An 18,787-nucleotide genomic window follows, 5' to 3' on the forward strand; every position below is an offset into this window, starting at 1 on the left:
AGAGAGGGTCTTGCTATGTTGCTCAGGCTGGTTTTGAACTTCCAAGCTCAAGTGATCCTCCCACTTTGGTCTCCCAAAGTGTTGGGATTACAGGCATGAGCCACTGTGCCCGGCCTTCTTTCACTCCTATACTCTTTGTTGTTGTTGAACACTCACTGTAGTATAGACTACAACATCCTAGATTCAAATTCCAATTTGCAACAATTAGTTGTATGGCTTTAGATAACCTCTCTCATCTTCTTTTTCCTCATCTACAAATTGGGGGCAATATCTTGACAGGGTTTTGTGAAGGTTAAATGAGATAATATATATGAGAGACACTGTGGGATAGCTGGCAAGTAGTAGATGATTTGTAAATGTTAATTTATCCTTGAATCCTCCATTGAAAAATATGAACAGATAACATTTTTTTCTTGGCTATTAATTTCTTTCTTCTTTTTTCTGTTTTTTTTTTTTTTTTTTTTTTGAGACAGGGTCTTGCTCTGTTGCCCAGGCTGGAGTGCAATGGCACAATCTTGCCTCACTACAATTCCACCTCCCAGGTTCAAGCGATTCTCATGTTTCAGCCTTCTGAGTAGCTGGGATTACAGGCATGCACCACCATGCCCAGCTAATTTTTGTGTTTTTGGTAGAGACGGGGTTCCGCCATGTTGGCCAGGCAGGTCTTGAACTCCTGACCTTGAGGAATCCACCTGCCTCGGCCTCCCAAAGTGCTGGGATTACAGGCATAAACCACTGCATCTGGCCTTTGGCTATTAATCTGTCATCTATACATTATTGTATCATTAATTCCCCAGCACCTAGTAAACTTTCTGTCATGCAGAGGTGCCCAAATACATGATGCGTAAACTGAATTTATGTAATCTGTTTCTACAATTGCTGTTTTCTCCGGCTATTTCTAAAAGCACTGTAAGCATACTGGCTAGCTATTCCCCATACTGCCACCGTGGTTGGCATTTCACCAATAGAGAATTATGAATTTGGATAAAATACAACTCTTTCTAGGCATTTGTTTTTAAAATTCAAAAGCTTTTAGGAATGGTAATCATCTGGTTATTATGTGTCACTAATGCTTCATTGAAAATTAGTTTACAATTGCTTTTCTCTAAAACAGGTGCTGCTTTTAGCTGTAGAAGGCCCCTGGATACCCAAGAAAGATGGGCCAAAGGAAGAGGTTCTAGAAGTTTAAAGAAATACCTCCTAAGTCAAGTGCCAAGCACAGTAATAGATGTTTAATGCGTATTATCTTGTTTAACTCTTACAATTCCTTGAGGGGAGTATGACTATTCCCATTTCACTCATGAAGAAACTTGGTTTACAGAGAGGTTAAGAGGCTTGCAAGAGGTGACAAATAGAAAGTAATTATATGGAATTCACCCCAGACTTATCTCAAAGTTCATGTCCTTCTGTCCCAGTAGGATGTTCCTAGAAGGACACCAAAAGAGATGTGAAGGATGCTGAGGGGTACTTGCCTGCCTCATAGTTTTGCCTGGTGCTGGTCTTTTGCCATTAAAAAAAGTCACCAAAAACATAGTCCCTACTAGACTATGAGTTTAAGGACAGAGACTAGGTCTTACTCACCTTTGGAGACTTGGTATCTAATACAATGATGTGTGGAACGGGGTGATGCCCCAAGTCTTTTTATTAAAACAAATTTATTCTTATTCTCAGATCCTTTCAGTTTGTTTACCTAATGCTATATAGCTCTGGTATTTACAAGATTTGCCTTCTTTCTATCAAATGTTCTTCTCTTTTACTTTCCAGCTGGCTTGGTTCAGACAAAAGTGATAACATACTTAGACTGTGATGTACTAAAATAAGTAAAACATAAGGATTTTTAAACACAGCATGCAGTCCGTTTTCAGATGGTATAGGTTCAGCACTGCATTTTAGATTAGTGAGATATTAGATGATGACCTTGTTAGAAGCCATTTCTGTCCATCTCTAAAATCTTCTCCCCTAATACTATTCTTTGTCTTCCAGTGAATACCCCTAGGACATCGTGAGATGCATGTGTGTACCAAAAACTGCAAAAACCAAGATAACCAGGAACAGGCAGTCCTCGACAAAGTGGCATCAGAGGTCAGAGGCAGGGAAGGATGTGCAGGATGAGCTGGGCTGCCCCCACCTGACATCCTGCCCCCATTACACAGGAGCAGAGACTTCTCTCTCACAACCAGGCTTTCTGGCTATCCTGTCATAATATGTTTTAATCTTGAAAGCATGATTCTATATTCAAAGTATATATTTAAAACAGACTTTACCAGTTGGATAGATAAGGGTATAGAGCTTTTCTCATTTTTATATGGATAAATTTTCTCCTAAGACTATTCAAAGGATCTTCTTTTCTTTACTGCCACAGCTTCCCTAATATTCTCAACTTATATGAATGTAATCTCCGTAGCTGTTGGTTTAAGGCCATAATTTGTAGGTCTCTCTTACTATCTTTTAAAATAGTCCCTTTAGTTTTATGTCTACAGGCTTTAAATTTTGATTTTCAACAGCAGCTTGACAAGATTAATGAGCTGAAAATATTTTTAACTGATACATCTTTTTTTTACTTTCAACAGAAAATTTCAAATTCAAGTTAATAAAACCCAAGTTACACCCATAAGTAATCCAAAAGAAAGTAGACATGAGTGTCAAAATTTTTTATACAACAGCTTCCTATAATATATTGAGATGCAATTAAAGTGGCCTCAAGTACATTTTCCTGGAGAAGTTGACTCATGTTACACACAGTTGGCAATATACACTAAGACTGTGATTTGACCAACATTCCAAAGTGTGTGGGGGTGTGTGTGTGTGCACAAATGTATATACAAAACTATACATACACACATATACATATACATATACCTAATTCTGAGCATATATTTTACAATGCTTGATAATGCATTTCCTTTCAAAAAATCTATTTATAATTTTAAACATTGCTTTACTTGTAACTACTTTGAGATCCTTCCAAAGAACATTTCTTGTTTCATCTTTGTATTCATTATGCACAGTAGGTACTTAATAATAAATGTTTGTTGAATAAGACCTTGGATAAGATATAGGAAACAACCTAATACAGAGAATGTTACCTAAAAAATATAACCTGAAAGAAACTATGGGGAATAATCGCTGGCATACTTTCTAAATTCACAAAGTAAATTTACAACAATCCCAGTAAATATTACTAGGATCAATTTAAAAAACTCTTTGGAGATTGTGAGAGTTGGTTTCTAAGTCTGTTGCAGATTTTACAGCAATTCAGTGGTTTTGTGCACTTAAAAATTATGGCATGAAAATAAAAACAAAAAAAGCAAGCCCCTAAAATAAATTTAAAATATCTCAGAACAAGAAAAGTTGGCTGCCTATGTGTTGTTTTTAAATATTAAATATATAATGTCATTTCTATTCCTACTTTAAAATTTTTGTTATAAAAGTATTGGACCTGGCCAACAGGTATCAAATGACTATTTTCTCAGAATAACATATATTGTTTAAAATTTACCTACAAAAACAACAGTCACAAGTTAACAACTTTGCAATAAAATTTACCTCGCTGGAACTGGTAGTTTGGGGCAGAGAACAGAAGATTTTGAAGATGTAGTGTATTCAGAAGGCTTTAGGTTGTAGCTACACAGTGCTGAACCTGTTCAAAGAAAATTATATGTTAGCTGGCAGAAGACTCAGAAAAAATTCTCTCACTATCCATTTTAATTTTGTATCATTCAACATATGCAACTTTCCAAACATTATAGAATTCATAGAAATCTGATTTGATGTATAAGTCCTCAACCATTTAAAATTGATTCTTCTCTAAAATTACTATTAATGTAATTCATGTACAAATTTTAATTAATATTAAAGGTAAAAATAAGTACTAGAACTACCTTTATTGAGTGTCAGGTTCTCTGCAAGATGACATTTATGTATTATACAATTTACTATAACTCTATAAGGCAGGTATTATTAAGCCTACTTTAGAGAGAAGGAAATAGAGGCTAAGAGATAAAGTAAATAACTTGCCTAAGAACATAGAGCTAGTAGGAGTAGAGCTGGGATTAAACACCACATCTCTTGACCACAAAGCCTGTGCTCAATTACATATTATGCCTGTTTTTCCTATGCCTTCCATTACTAAATGTTTACAATTACTGCATTTAACTCATGTAAATTTGGATAATACATTACTTCACTTAAAAACTGTAAATAAACTGAACAAATTGATAAAACTGATAAACTGATGAAAGTGATTCCTAGTTTTCAGCGTTTAAGACAGCTTAAATTCAACTGTAGATTGGTTATGCAAAAAAACATTAATTTTTCTGATTATATGGCCAAAACATATCGAACATACGTAACATGTATACAATGTAAAATTTACATAATACATTAATGTATTATATAATTTACTATTAACTCTATAAAGCTGGTATACACATTAATTTCCTTAGTATAGAAAATTGAGATGGATAAAGTCCACTAAATCCAATAGAAGTCTTATTTTCCTGATCTGTTAATTTTAAAATACAGCAACTAGAATACTGGAAGGTTCATTGTATAATATATTGTTAAGTGAGGAGACCCAGGCTCCAGTTCTAATTTTGCTGCATTTCATCACATAAACTGTTTATATTTTATTAACTGCTGTTCCCACCACATTACTAATTTGGTCAAATACTTTATTATTAAATAAACAGAATAGCTTTGCATCTGTACTATGATGATACTGAACTTTTATATTATACCACCATGGAAAAAGCTTAAAATATAATGTGAACAGCAGACTGCAACACTGAGTTAATTATGGAAAAGGCATGTGAGCATAGGAGAAGGAACTGGAAGGGAATATAGAAAAAAGAATATAGCTTGATTTAATGGGACAACAAAATTGGGAACAAATTTATTTCATTTATATCTTGTCCTATCAATCAAAATAATTTTTAGAAAGGCACAAACCAACATTTAATTTAGCAATGATGCCCCAAACCAGCAAAAAACCCAAGTGATTAAAGATGTGAGCCTTAATAGCATACTGAAATGAGTGCATGTAGCATATATTTTATATAAAGATAATCTGAGTAATCTGACAATGCAAAATATTTTTAAAGCGATAATTATGAGTTACATGGCACTGTTCTTCAAGCTTTTTAAGCTTAAAGTAGGCTCAATAAGAAACTAAGTTTTAAAAATTGTGCTTGACTACTCTTTTGCATTTTAATGATCTATTTTTTTAAAAAGCTAAGCATGAATATTAAATATTTAACTCTTCTAAGAGCATTGTCTTTCACACTTGAACGTAATGCCACTAGATTACATTTATAGCAATTTTGCAGAAAACATAACAATGGCAAGGAAACATTTTAGATTAATCCAGAAATAGCTAGGAGTCCTAGTATAGAATTTCTTACGAAAAACAGCAACTGTGCCAATAAGTGTGGAGCACCTGATGTGATCATCAACTTCCTGATCTGAATTGTCAACTTATTTCTTTCAGAGTCCAAGATGGAATCGATTTGCACAAAATAAAAGGCCCTAACTAAAGCACTTTTTGTCAGTGCTGCCAAATACACTGCTTCATCTGAATTCAGTTAGCATAATCTCTATCCCCACCCTTTCTTCATTTAAAAAAGGAGGTCAGCAGGTGCAATGGAGTTCAATTTTATAAATATTTTCCCAGGATAATACTCAATGAAAGGATAATAGCCTTATCTCTGATGGTATTCTGGGACACAGGCCAATACTAAATAGATCCTGTACTAAATAGATTAAAGGAAAAAGATCTTTACAATGTGTTAGTAGTAATAATCATAAGAAACCTTATACTGCTTCCTGCTCAAAGGGTTGATGAACAGAGAAGCCTCAATGAAGAACACTAAAACAATTCAGTAATGGCAAACATTTTACAACTGTTTTTCTTTTCATGTTCATTAGCTAAGCATTTTCAGTGAACATTCTGAAGGTAGTTTTTTTTTTTTTTTTTTTAACAGTGAACGTATAAAAAATACTTAGCACAAGAAGTTTGGATTTAACCAGTAGGACAAAGTTTTCCTTCTAATGCAAAAGCAGGTAAAAATTATACATGAGTAATGAAAAGTAGAAAACTAAGAACAAAAGCTTAGTTTTTGTTTTGAACAAAAGCTTAGAAAACTAAGAACAAAAGCACACCAGAGGCAATCCATGCAACTCAGCCGATGTTATTCAAAGACTATCAAAATGAGTAATCTTAGGAACCTAACTTTAGTGTATAAACATTTATCATGGCAAATGGTTACTATGGCCCCCAGAATGTTTAACTACTATAATTTTTTCAAATGCTGTATAATAGTCAATTATTTAGTCTGAATTTATTATTCTTTAGCTCAATATCAGTTATATCAACTCCCCTAAGAGGTACGTTTCCATCACCACACTCCAAATATTACAGATGAAAAAAAAGTAATACTTCCAAGGCCTTCAATGCAATCACTGGCAAATTTAGAAGTGGAATTCTTTGCCCCTAAGCTGCCATGCTTCCTTTGTGCCATTCCTAATACTCATAATTGGATAAGTATTCAATAAACTCCTGGGCCAAAAAACATACATTCTACAGACACCTCAAAAAAAACATCTTTGGAGAAAAATTAGTTCCACCATGTACCTTCTGACTTTATATTTTCTGTCCTGGTTAATGGTTCCACCATCCGTGAAACATACAAGTTATTGACATCTTTTTTATCTACTGTTTTCCTATACCATTCAAGAGATACCACATCCTGAGCATTAGACCTTCCTATGTTATCTCAGACCTTCATGATCTCCTACTGTGTCAGTTAAAATACTGTAAAGTGTTTCTCATCTCCATTCTGCATATAACCATCAGAATGATCTTTGTACAGAACAGATTAGTCATATCACACCCCCATCCTCAGGATGAAGTCCAAATATCCTGGATTCAAGGTCCTCCTAAAGCACGTCTCTACCTAAAACTTCAGACTCATCTCAGCATAATAAACTACATACAATCAATGCTTGCTGTTTAACAAGCTTCCAGGTTTTCACACACACCACTCCCTCTGCTTGCGCTGTCCTTTCCCAGCTAGCACTGGAGTGTTAACGTCTGAGCAGCATTTCTACACACTACTCAAACTTCATCTCTTCTGTTAAGCCTTCTCTGACCCACCCAACAAAGCTATTTACTGCTTAGCTCTGTGATAAAACAGGGCATATTCTTTTGTAACTTTTTGTTTGTATATCATCTCTATTTTTACAATGCAAACTCTTTGAGAACTCAAACCTTATGCCTTTGAAATGTTTGGAACCTATATTTCCTGGTACATAGATGTCATCCAAAAGCCTTCTGTTGAATAAAACAGGTATCCTGAGTGGAGAAAAAATGAAATAACTGTTTTTAATCTCTTATATTTTGGTGTTATATGTTATATACAATGTTCGAATGCATTTCACCATTTGCTACAAATATACGATCTAAAACAACATTCCTCAATCTTGGTATTATGACATTTTGTGCTGGACAATTCTTGGTTGTAGGGGGCTGTCCTGTGCATTGCAAGATGTTGAGCAACATCCCTGGCCTCTATCCACAAGATTCCAGTAGCCTCCTCCTAAGCTCTCACCCAGTGTGACAGCCAAAAATGTCTCTAGACATTGCCAATTATCTTTGAGGAGGCAAAAGCCTCCTCAAAGCTGTGAACCAATAGTTTAAAACATCACATTATTTGAAAATAAGATACAAAATAAAGAGTTTCTATGCTGGGGGCTAATTTTTCTTGCTTTAAAATTTTGTTTAATTTACCACCACAATGATATTTATAGGATCAATTAAAATTAAGGAAAAATATTCCTTAAAACATGATTTAAATATTTGCAACTAATAGAAAAGAAAGTCTCTCAATGCAGAACAGTTTTTACTATGAAAGATTTCCATTGCCTTGTGATGTCTAATGAATTTAACCTCTTTTTCACTAATTAAGAAACACTATTTATATGCTGGGAGAATGGAAGATAATTTTCCAATTTTAATTCCTAGTAACCCATGAAAAGTATGGACATATTTGTAATTCCCAGGAAGCATCCACCTACAGAAATTAGCCAGGTAAGAATGTGGCATCATCTGTCAACCACTGTTGGCACATACTAGGCATACATAATAAATATTTGCTAAGTGAATTAATTTTGAACATCTATGTACGAGACTTCTACTAGGTGTTGTGGAGGATAAGGAGAATTCTGACTCAACCATATTGCAAACTCCTTAAATGTGGGGACTGTACTTTGTATCTCTGATGCATGCTTAATGGGCACTAAGTATTTGTTGAATGAAAGAATTTGTTTAAACTGCAGTATCAAGTGTAAGGATTTTCCTTCTTTTTAAACAACCAAGCATCCTTGCTGATCTCTGACTTGGAGGCAATTAATTCAGTTGCTAGAGTTGATCATTTTATTCATTTATAAATGATATCAAGTCAAATCTTTTGACTTACTGTGCCAAAAAGAAAACATAATTACTCTGGGGTTTAAGTTTTATTGATACTGACTGGCAAGAAAAAGGGTAATATACTGATCATCTATTGATACTGACTCTAAACTAATAACCAGATAACAATAATCACAAAGACTTATTAGTATTCACAATTAGCATTATATGAATGGACCACATAATCTGTTAAAGTTTTTAATGGCTAAACAGTAATCATTAAGAAAACTCCAAGCTTCATGGCTCTACTCAAAATGTGAACACGGTCTCAAGGGCAGGTTATAAAAGCTCTCAAATTTTTTTCAAAATACAGTACATTAAAGAAGCACTAGTAAGTGGGAGTGCTTTTTCCACATACTATAAATGGGAGGCAAACAAAACGAAAATAAGATTTCTGCCGGACTTTACTACTGTGTTAGGGAAGATAAAGTATGTACCATAAAACAGTTTGATAAGAATAATGGAAAATGTAATAAAAATTCCATGTGAACTATTAGCACTGAGAACCTATAGTCAACTCCTAACTTACAGGTTACGTTCATTTCTATTTATTTATGTATTTATGTATTTATTTTTTTAGAGACAAGGATCTTACTATGTTGCCCAGGCTGGCCTTGAACTCCTGAACTCAAGTGATCCTCCTGCTTTGGCCTCTCAGTAGGCTGGGAATACAGGCATGTATCACCTCACTCAGAAGATTGTGCTCATTTCTAAACTGCCATTTAGAATTTAGACAGCAAGTGCAAAAATCAAAACAATACGCAAAGCATCTGGTGCAGTCCATGGCATACAATAGCTACCAATAAATGGTATGTTGAAACAAAACCCAGGGCTTAAGTCTGGTGTTTCTATTCCGATTCAGATGCCCATGCTGAACAATGGGGACAGTGGAGTGAAGTGAAGGGTCGTCTATGGACCAGAGATGCTGGGTCAGAATTAGAGGCAGGAGAGAGACAGGAGAAGAACTGTCTGAGCAGGCATTGTCTTCCCCTTCCCTTCACCACCTGTCTTGCAAGATGCATTGGTATCTTCACCACCTGTCTTGGTATGGCTGGGTTGAGATGAAAGCTCAAGGAGGGAGATTCTTCTCTCCCACTATAATGTACATAGTTCCCTCTGATCCATGGGAATACATTCCAAGACCCCTCGGTGGATGCCCGAAGCTGTGGATAGTACCAAACCCTCTATATACTATGTCTTTGCGGTCTGGTAACTGATAGGGCTACTAAGAGACTAAGTAGTGGGTAGCATACACAGTGTGGATATGCTGGACAAAGGGATGATTCGTGTCTGGGTGGGATGGGGCAGGTCCGTGCAAGATTTAATCATGCTACTAAGCAAAATGCACAATGTAAAACTTATGAATTGTTTATTTTTGGAATTTTCCATGAAACATTTTCAGACTGCAATTGACCATGGGTAACTGAAATCGAACAGTAAAACTAAGGATAAGGGAGAACTACTGTAGCGTTACTTGAATTTTCAAAAATAATGATTTAATAAGGAGGAAAGTAGCCTGTTCATCAGACTGAAGACAGGGAAAGTGAAAGTAAGATGGAATTCATGCCCTGCTGAAAATAAGAACTCAGATAAGAGCATTCACCAGATGGTTTCAGTTTTCTCTGTAGGGCATACGTTTAGGAAAGAGGACAAACAAGAGGGCTTAAGAGAAGAGACATGGATAATCACTTGGATAGTATTATAAGGGAGATAAATGAGTTATTTAGAGATGAATAAAAAGAACTGATTTCACAGAAATACTGGTTAGATTGGAGAACAATTTACCTGCTGGAGTCAACTCACACAGATAACAGAATTGAGGATCAAGTTTTCTGTGAGAATGAGAAATTATTAAGTGGCAATAGAGGAGAACAGGAAATCCAGCCCATCATTTTTTCAAAAAACATTTATGGATATCTACTTATCTACTATGGGAACCTCTATATTAGGGCCTGGATATTCCCAGATGAAAAGAGCACGAGCTTGCCCCTAGGAAATTCATACACAACTGCAAGAAGTTTGATACTGAGTCCTTATGGTATTTGGCAACTTCAATTCTTTAAAGGCAATTTTTAAACTGTTTTCTTCTCTAGCATTATATATTTATAATATTTGTGTTATATGAATTATGAACCATAAAAATAAATGCACATTTGTACCCCTACCACCCAACTCATGTACTAGCATTCACAGTTCTTTTATCATTATTATTTTTATTTTTATTATTTTTCTTTTTTTTTTTTTTTTGAGACAAAGTTTTACTCTTGTTGCCCAGGTTGGAGTGCAGTGGCATAATCTCAGCTCACTGCAACCTTCACCTCCCAGGTTCAAGTAATTCTCCTGTCTTAGCCTCCCGAGTAGCTGGGATTACAGGCACCTGCCACCACACTCGGCTAATTTTTGTATTTTTAGTAGAGATGAGGTTTCACCATGTTGGCCAGGCTGGTCTCAAACTCCTGACCTCAGGTGATCCACCCACCTTGGCCACCCAAAGTGCTGGGATTATAGGTGTGAGCCATGCGCCCAGCCAGCACTCACATTTTTATATTTGTCTGCCTGCCTTTCAAAGCTCTGTGTAATATGACAGCATCTCCACAATACCAATCTAATTTCCAGCTATTTCTTCCAAACTCTCTATTGTAGTCATACTTGACAGGGGCATTCCACAAACTCTAAGTGCCCAAGAAAACATCTTCTTTTTCTTGTTTAAAAGAAACAAAGATTTGAGGAAATAATTTATTTGCCTATTAAATACATTTCTTACAACCACCACCATAGGAACCAAGAACTTCTTCCCCTTTAATTTCTAGAGGTAATAAAATTTCATGTGAATGGATGGTTGTAAGTGCTAAAAAGTACTTTCAAATGTTGTCATGGAAACTTAAAATTCTTTGAAAAGGATTTATATTATCTTCTCATTCTAGTAAGAAACATGTTATATTGCCTTGCATCTTAAAATAAGGTATAAAATTAGCACTTAAACTGTTACTACCTCAAACAGGACTCCTTTTTCATGAACTTAATAAAAATTATGATAAAATAAAGACAACATAAAATTACTATCGTAATCATTTGTAAGTGTACAGTTCAGTGACATTAAGTACATTCAAACTGTTGTGCAAGAATCACCACCATCCATCTCCAGAACTCTCTTCATCTTACAAAACTAAAACTCTTCACCCATTAGACAATATCCCCATTCCACTCTCCCTGCCACCCTGGCAACTATCATTCTACTTTCTGTCTATATAAATTTGACTACTCCAGGGTGGAATCATACAGTATTTGTCCTTCTGTAACTGGCTTACTTCACCTCGCATAATGTCCTCAAGGTTCATCCACGTTATAGCATGTGTCAGAATTTATTTTCCTATTTCTTATTGTGGTAAAAAAAATGCATAACATATAATTGACTGTCTTAATCATTTTTAAGTGTACAGTACAGCACTATTAACTATAGGCATATTGTGGTGCAACAGATTTTTAGAACTTTTTCATCTTGTAAATCTGAAACTCTAGTCATTGAACCACAACTCCCTTTCTCCCCCTCCTTCAGCTCCTAGCAACCACACTTCTACTTTTCGTTTCATGTAAGTGGAATTATGCAATCTTTTCTTTTATGACTGACTTATTTGACTTAGCATAGTGTCCTCAATTTTCACGCAAGTTGAAGCATATGACATTTCTTTCCTCCTTTTTTAAGGCTAAAATAATATTCCATTGTATGTATACAGCGCATTTTCTTTGTTTTTGTTTGTTTTTGAGGTTTTTTGAGACAGGGTCTCACTCTGTCACCCAGGCTAGACTGCAGTGGCATGATCTTGGCTCACTGCAATCTCCTGGGCTCAAGAGATCCTCCTGCCTCAGCCTCCTGAGTAGCTGGGACTACAAGTGCGTGACACCATGCCTAGGCAATTTCATTTTTTGTAGAGATGAGATCTCACTACGTTGCACAGGCTGGTCTTGAACTCCTGAACTCAAGTGCTCCTCCTGTCTCAGTTTCCCAAAGTTCTGGGACTACAGGTGTGAGCCACCACGACTGGTAGTTCACCATATTTTCTCCAACCATTTATCGGTCTACAGCTATTGTGCTTCCACCTCTTGGCTATTGTGAATAATGCTACAATGAACATGATTGTGCAAATATCTCTTCAAGATCCTCTTTTCTTTCTTTCTTTTTTTTTTTTTTTTTTGAGAGACAGAGTCTTGCTCTGTCGCCCAGGCTGGAGTGCAGTGGCTGGATCTCAGCTCACTGCAACCTCCGCCTCCCGGGTTCACGCCATTCTCCTGCCTCAGCCTCCCGAGTAGCTGGGACCACAGGCGCCCGCCACCTCGCCCGGCTAATTTTTTGTATTTTTAGTAGAGACGGGGTTTCACCGTGTTAACCAGGATGGTCTCGATCTCCTGACCTCATGATCCGCCCGTCTCGGCCTCCCAAAGTGCTGGGATTACAGGCTTGAGCCACCGCGCCCGGCCCAAGATCCTCTTTTCAATTCTTTTGGATATATTCTCAGAAGTGGGACTGCTGTATCATATGCTAATTTTATCTTTAATTTTTTGAGGAACCTACATACTATTTTCCATAGCAGCTGCACTGTTTCACATTCCCATCAATGGTACACAAAGGTTCCAATTCTCTACATCCTCATGAACACTTGTGTGATTTTAGGTGTGTTTTTTTATAGTAGCTCTTCAGATAGTCTAGATATTAACTCCTTACCAGATATCTGATTTATAAGTATCTTCTACGGGTTGACTTTTCACTTCTGTTGATTTTTATCCCTTGATGTACAGTTTTCAATTGTGACGTAATCCAATTTATGTATTTTTTTTCTTTTGTTGCCTGTGCTTTTGGTGCAATTTGGTGCCATCCAATAAACTATTGCCAAATGCATTGCCATGTAGCTTTCCCCTACATTTTCTTCTAAGAGTTTCTGCAGTTTTAGCTCTTACATTTAGGCTCTTTCATGGACTTTACACTATCCCCTCTTACTGACTTGAAAATTTCCCACTTAAGTTTGAATTATATATTAAAGACATTCCTCTCTGAAATTAACGATTGAGGTTTATATATTTGAGGCTAAAGGGTCTGTGTATTTTCTAACAGAAATATACTGTAACAACATGCAGACATAGATTCTAATAAAAATTACTTGCTACTCTTGAATCAACTTGCACCTCAAACGATAGAAAAGATAACTGAATGGCCAGGTGTGTGGCTCATACCTGTAATCCCAGCACTTTGAGAGGCCGAGGAGGGAGGATTACTTAAGGCTAGGAGTTTGACACCAGCCTGGATAACACGGTGATACCTCATTGCCACATAAAGTAAAAAAATTATCTGGGCATGGTGACACATGCCTGTAGTCCCAGTTGCTCAGGAGGCTGAAGCAGGAGAACCACTTGAGCCCAGAAGTACAAGGCTGCAGTGAACCATGATTGTGCCACTGTACTACAGCCCAGACTACTGCACTTTAGTCTGTCTTTTAAACAAGAAGAAAAAGAAAAAAACCAGATAACTTACAAAGACAAAAGAAGGAAAAATAATGCAAAAGCAGAGAAATAATTCTCTCAGTGACAAGGGTAATATTGGAATTAAATCTTACCAGGTCTAGTTTTAAGTTACCAATTCAAACAACAGCATAGGTTCTTTTGAGAAATTCAGAAATTTCAAGTTAGGGTTGCTACTCAAATAAGGTATTTAGGCCCCTATACCAAAGGCTCTCTCTCTGATATAATTGTATAGCTCTTCTATTTGCCTGTTAAAATTTTGTCTTCTCTATCCTCCACCGTTGTGTTTCTTGATGCTGTCATTTTTTATGGCTACCTTATTGACTTATTATTCATACAGCTGGCACAAAACCCCAATGGTACCTTTGTAGCTAGGCACCAATTTAAGAAGTCTGTTTTCTGAAATAATGTTTATTCATTAATAAATCTTGAGCACCTACTTTGTGCAAGACACAGTGAGAAATACAAAGCTGTAAAACCCACCAGGAGGGTCTTCTTAACTAAACCTGAATAGGCCACAGTCAGTATTATATTCACTTAGAAGGATACCAGCCTGGAAACAAAGCATACCAGCAGGGGAGCATGGGGCATTTCTCCTCCAGGGAACATCTCAGCAGGCCACACAGCTAGCTCTCTTCTAGCCCTCCAGATGGCAGCTCAGGTTCAAGGGACCAAGAGTCACAACCAGTGGGTTTGAGAAGATATGTTGGAAGATAGTTCAAGACTAGATCATAGCTTTGAATGACAGTATAAGACATACAGACTTTTATTTTTTACTATGGATGCTTTCTTTAGCATTGATTGAAGCTCTAGGAATATTAACACGGCAGCATTACATAAGAGAGCTAAAACTAGAGAGAAACTGGAGGCAGAAAGACTATTACATTCCATTAGTGGAATAATAATATTAATAATTATAATGATAATAGCAGCAGCCAATAATTTTTCTTAGCAACTTAATATGTGCCAGATATTGTTCTAAGCATTGTTCACGTATCAAGTCCTCATAACAATCCTATGAAGTATAATAGGTATGAATATTGTCCCTATTTCATAGATGTCGAAACGGAGGCAAGGAGAAGTCAAGTACTTTGCCCAGGGTCTCACAGCCAGTGAGTGGTAGGAGCAACATTTGAACCCAAACAATCGGACTCCGGAGCGTATACTTTTAACCACTCAACCACACCACTTGTCAGATATACTCCCATTGTCTAAAATTCCGGAAAAACCCTTAAGGAAGGGCTGCCCTCTCCCTAAGAAACCTTATAATGATGAGGCTGGTAGTTCTGGTAAGAGGCTCAGCAACAACACATGTGGGGATACCATATGGTAATAAAAAATGAGATCGTGAAGAGCGGTTGGCACTTCTTTATTCAAGTGCCTACCAAGTATTCAGTATTCTTCATATATCATCTTACTTAATCTTCATAACAACGTATGAGGGAGTATTATTTTTAATCCACATTTTTTCAGATGAGGAAATCTAGGCTCAGAGAACTTTTACCCTTTACCCTTATTACAGAGGCAGTCAGTGACAGTCAGCACTGGAATCCAGACCCAAATCAACCCACGTTATCCTATGCTGAGGGCATGGAACAACGGAACAGGGATACTGCCAGCCTGGAAGGCTGCAGTCCTCCTGCCTTCAGAAAGCTAGCATCCCCAACAGGAAGACACTGGAGCCATGCTAGAGTGTGTGCAGAGTTATGGTTATGTCTGTCCACCCAGTCAGAAGTTGTACCCACTGGATACTTGGGTCGGTCCTTGTTCCAAGGAACCAGCACGAGCCTGTGGATCTGGGCAGGACCCAGGCAGCTCTGAAGATTCCTACACACAAAATACAAGTATGAAACCTCAAAGAAATTCAAAAACAGGGGCCTTTACAAAGGGTGGTTAAAAAAACCATTCTCAGAAAAGAATTGAGGCAAGCCGGCCGTGCGCGGTGGCTCAAGCCTATAATCCCAGCACTTTGGGAGGCCGAGACAGGCGGATCATGAGGTCAGGAGATTGAAATCATCCTGGCTAACACGGTGAAACCCCGTCTCTACTAAAAAATACGAAACACTATCCGGGCGAGTTGGCGGGCGCCTGTAGTCCCAGCTACTTGGGAGGCTGAGGCAGGAGAATGGCGTAAACCTGGGAGGCGGAGCTTGCGGTGAGCTGAGATCCGGCCACTGCACTCCAGACTGGGCGACAGAGCGAGACTCCGTCTCAAAAAAAAAAAAAAAAAAAAAAGAATTGAGGCAAGCCATGTGGATCTGAGGATGGTACCTACAGATAAAATGCCTCGGAGAACAGAGCTAGATTTCAGGAAACTATGTTAGTTTTCTCAGCTAATTCCCTTATGTTTAGCCTCAAAGTTTCTCACAATTATTTTTAGAAAAAGAGCTATGACAGAACATTAAATTTAAAAAGCAGAACACAAAACTATATACACACCGACTCATTGAAAAAGTACTGATGCTGGAATTTTAATTTCTACTTCTTATTTTTTCTGAACTTTTCGAATTTCCTATAATATGCATATGTTACATTGCTAACCAGGGTTATATATATATATATACACACACACACACAAACATATGTATATATATTATTTCAATATATAAAATTTGTTTCAATTTATATAAATGTGAACTGAAATACTTTTAACCAATCCTTGGGAAGGGGGAACAAGAAACAAATTTTACACCGAGTGGTTTAGTAATTTCCAAACACTCAACAGACTACATCAAAGTCACCTGAGATATTTATTTAAAAAAGACTAACTTCCAGAGCACAAAGACCCACTCAGTCAGAATTTTGCTGGGTGGGGCCCAGGAATCTGGAGTTTAACAAGCTCCCTGGGTGACTATAATATTTTTTAGCAAGGAAGTCCAAAATTACTTCAATTATCCAAGGTTCCTTGATAATTTATTTAACACTAGGGCAAATTTATATTTAACAAAGAGAACAAGGTGATAGGACATAGATTTGGATGGCCTAATGTCTCACCATTCATCTCTGCAAACTTCTGAACATCACTCAGAGTTTTCAGTTCTTGCCTTGGACATGCTGCTACACACAGTGCTACAGACTTAATCTTCCGGTTTATCAAGTCCAGATTGCATGGATCCAAAAAGAATACATACCTAAAGCATGGAGAAAAAACAGATATTATTTCACAAAACACATTGTGGGTCACTGCATATTTGACTAAGCCTAGAGCAAAGAACATCTATTCCACATTCCTCCACGATAAAAATCTCATCATAAATACATTTGTAAAAAATTGCTTATAAACAGACTAACAGTGGGAATAGGGGAATTGTAGCATTCATAATTATCATGATCTATTTTTCTAATATTTAAATGTTTGTATTGTAGACATGCATATTTTATAATCAGAAATCATCTATTTTAGTTTTCTTCAAATCATTAATTTTTTATTTTGTCAAACTTGTACCAAAAAAATTATTGGAATATCATAATACTGCTATATAATATAGCATGAATTGCAGTTTATATATAAACTGTAAACTTTAATAAATATAATTCATTCATTATATATAATTCATATAAACAATTATATAATTCCAAAAATGAATACATATTATAGATATCAATGAATATACACAACTGAATACATAAAGTTAAATGGAGACTAGAGGGAAACACACCAACATTTCAACTACAGTCGTCTTTGGGTATTAAAATAAAGTGATTTTTAATTTATTTTACCTTTCATAATCCGCATCTTCTAGAAAGAATGCCAATTACTTTTGAGCTGATATAATTGTGGTAAATATTGTTTATTAATAGTTAAATACTGTCCATTACAGATAGACAAAATAATCCCCAAATCTGAAATTATACCCTTTAAGTTCTGTATACTTGTATTTTAGGAAAGGGAAGATTAATTAGAAAGCATACTGAAGCATGTATTTTTAATGTTATAAAGTAGATTAGATGATAAAGATTGTAGATGTTAACATTTGCTCAAAGAGAAAATAAGGGCTAAACATTCTCAACTGAGATAAGCTAAGTGCAATAATATGGATCAAGGAAGGGAGTACAAGAAGGAATGCTTGCTTCCACCTAAAATGAATCTCCAGCCAGGGTTCAATTCCGCTGAGTTCATAGGAAGTTTTATAAAATCATGCATCTGTCAATAGCCTTTCACACAGTTAAACTCTGTTGCTATGCAAAATGTGGTTTCAAATCTGGAACAGGAAATATAACCAAATATAAAAATTAGGAGAACAAACTGAAAAGCAGAAAAGGTAAAGTCAATACATATGCTAAAATGGAAACTTTTATATGGAGGGGAAAAAAAAGTAAGTAGGAAAAAAAAGGGAGGCAACTACAGACGCCTTTGCAGATCAAGTAATTCTGCACACTTCAGCACAGCAATGGGTCTGGGAACCCGGCATGAAGGTCAGGTATAACTTACCAAACTGAAAGAAAAAAAAAAAAAAAAAACTGTGTATGTGACCCTATCAGTGACTCCAAACCAGTGACTCCAAATGTTCTATCTATACAGATAGAAGGAAAGAAAAAAAGCCAGGCAAGATGAGGTTTAGAAGTAGGTTTTGTGGACTGTTTCCATGGCTGATAACAAGGAAGTAGGGCATACAGAGAATTGTTTCTGGCAACTTCTGAGTAGAAACAAGCATTCTCTTACTAATTCTCCCTTCTTCTATCCTGGGCATCTGACTAAGCATGTCTATGCCTGTGACCCTGTATAATGAATTGCACAAAGACAGATCATGGACAGGGAACAATCAGGTCCTTGAAAAATGTGTCATAAAACCTTTGAATCAACCACTA

At 36.4% G+C, this 18,787-nt stretch overlaps 1 protein-coding gene across 4 annotated transcripts in view; it reads right to left on the reverse strand.

Annotated features, from left to right (window-relative positions):
- The window catches only part of SLC44A1 (solute carrier family 44 member 1), a 195,384-nt gene that overhangs the window by 86,550 nt on the left and 90,047 nt on the right, over nt 1-18,787 (reverse strand). For all 4 annotated transcript variants that reach the window (XM_023202418.2, XM_023202410.3, XM_023202422.2 and 1 more), the window contains 2 exons: nt 16,973-17,109; nt 3,547-3,640 (listed from right to left, as the gene is read on the reverse strand). In XM_023202418.2, the coding sequence (XP_023058186.1) occupies nt 3,547-3,640; nt 16,973-17,109 (231 nt within the window). The remainder of the gene's footprint in view (nt 1-3,546; nt 3,641-16,972; nt 17,110-18,787) is intronic.

The sequence above is a fragment of the Piliocolobus tephrosceles genome, chromosome 14, assembly GCF_002776525.5.
Source record: "Piliocolobus tephrosceles isolate RC106 chromosome 14, ASM277652v3, whole genome shotgun sequence".
NCBI classification, from domain to species: domain Eukaryota; kingdom Metazoa; phylum Chordata; class Mammalia; order Primates; family Cercopithecidae; genus Piliocolobus; species Piliocolobus tephrosceles.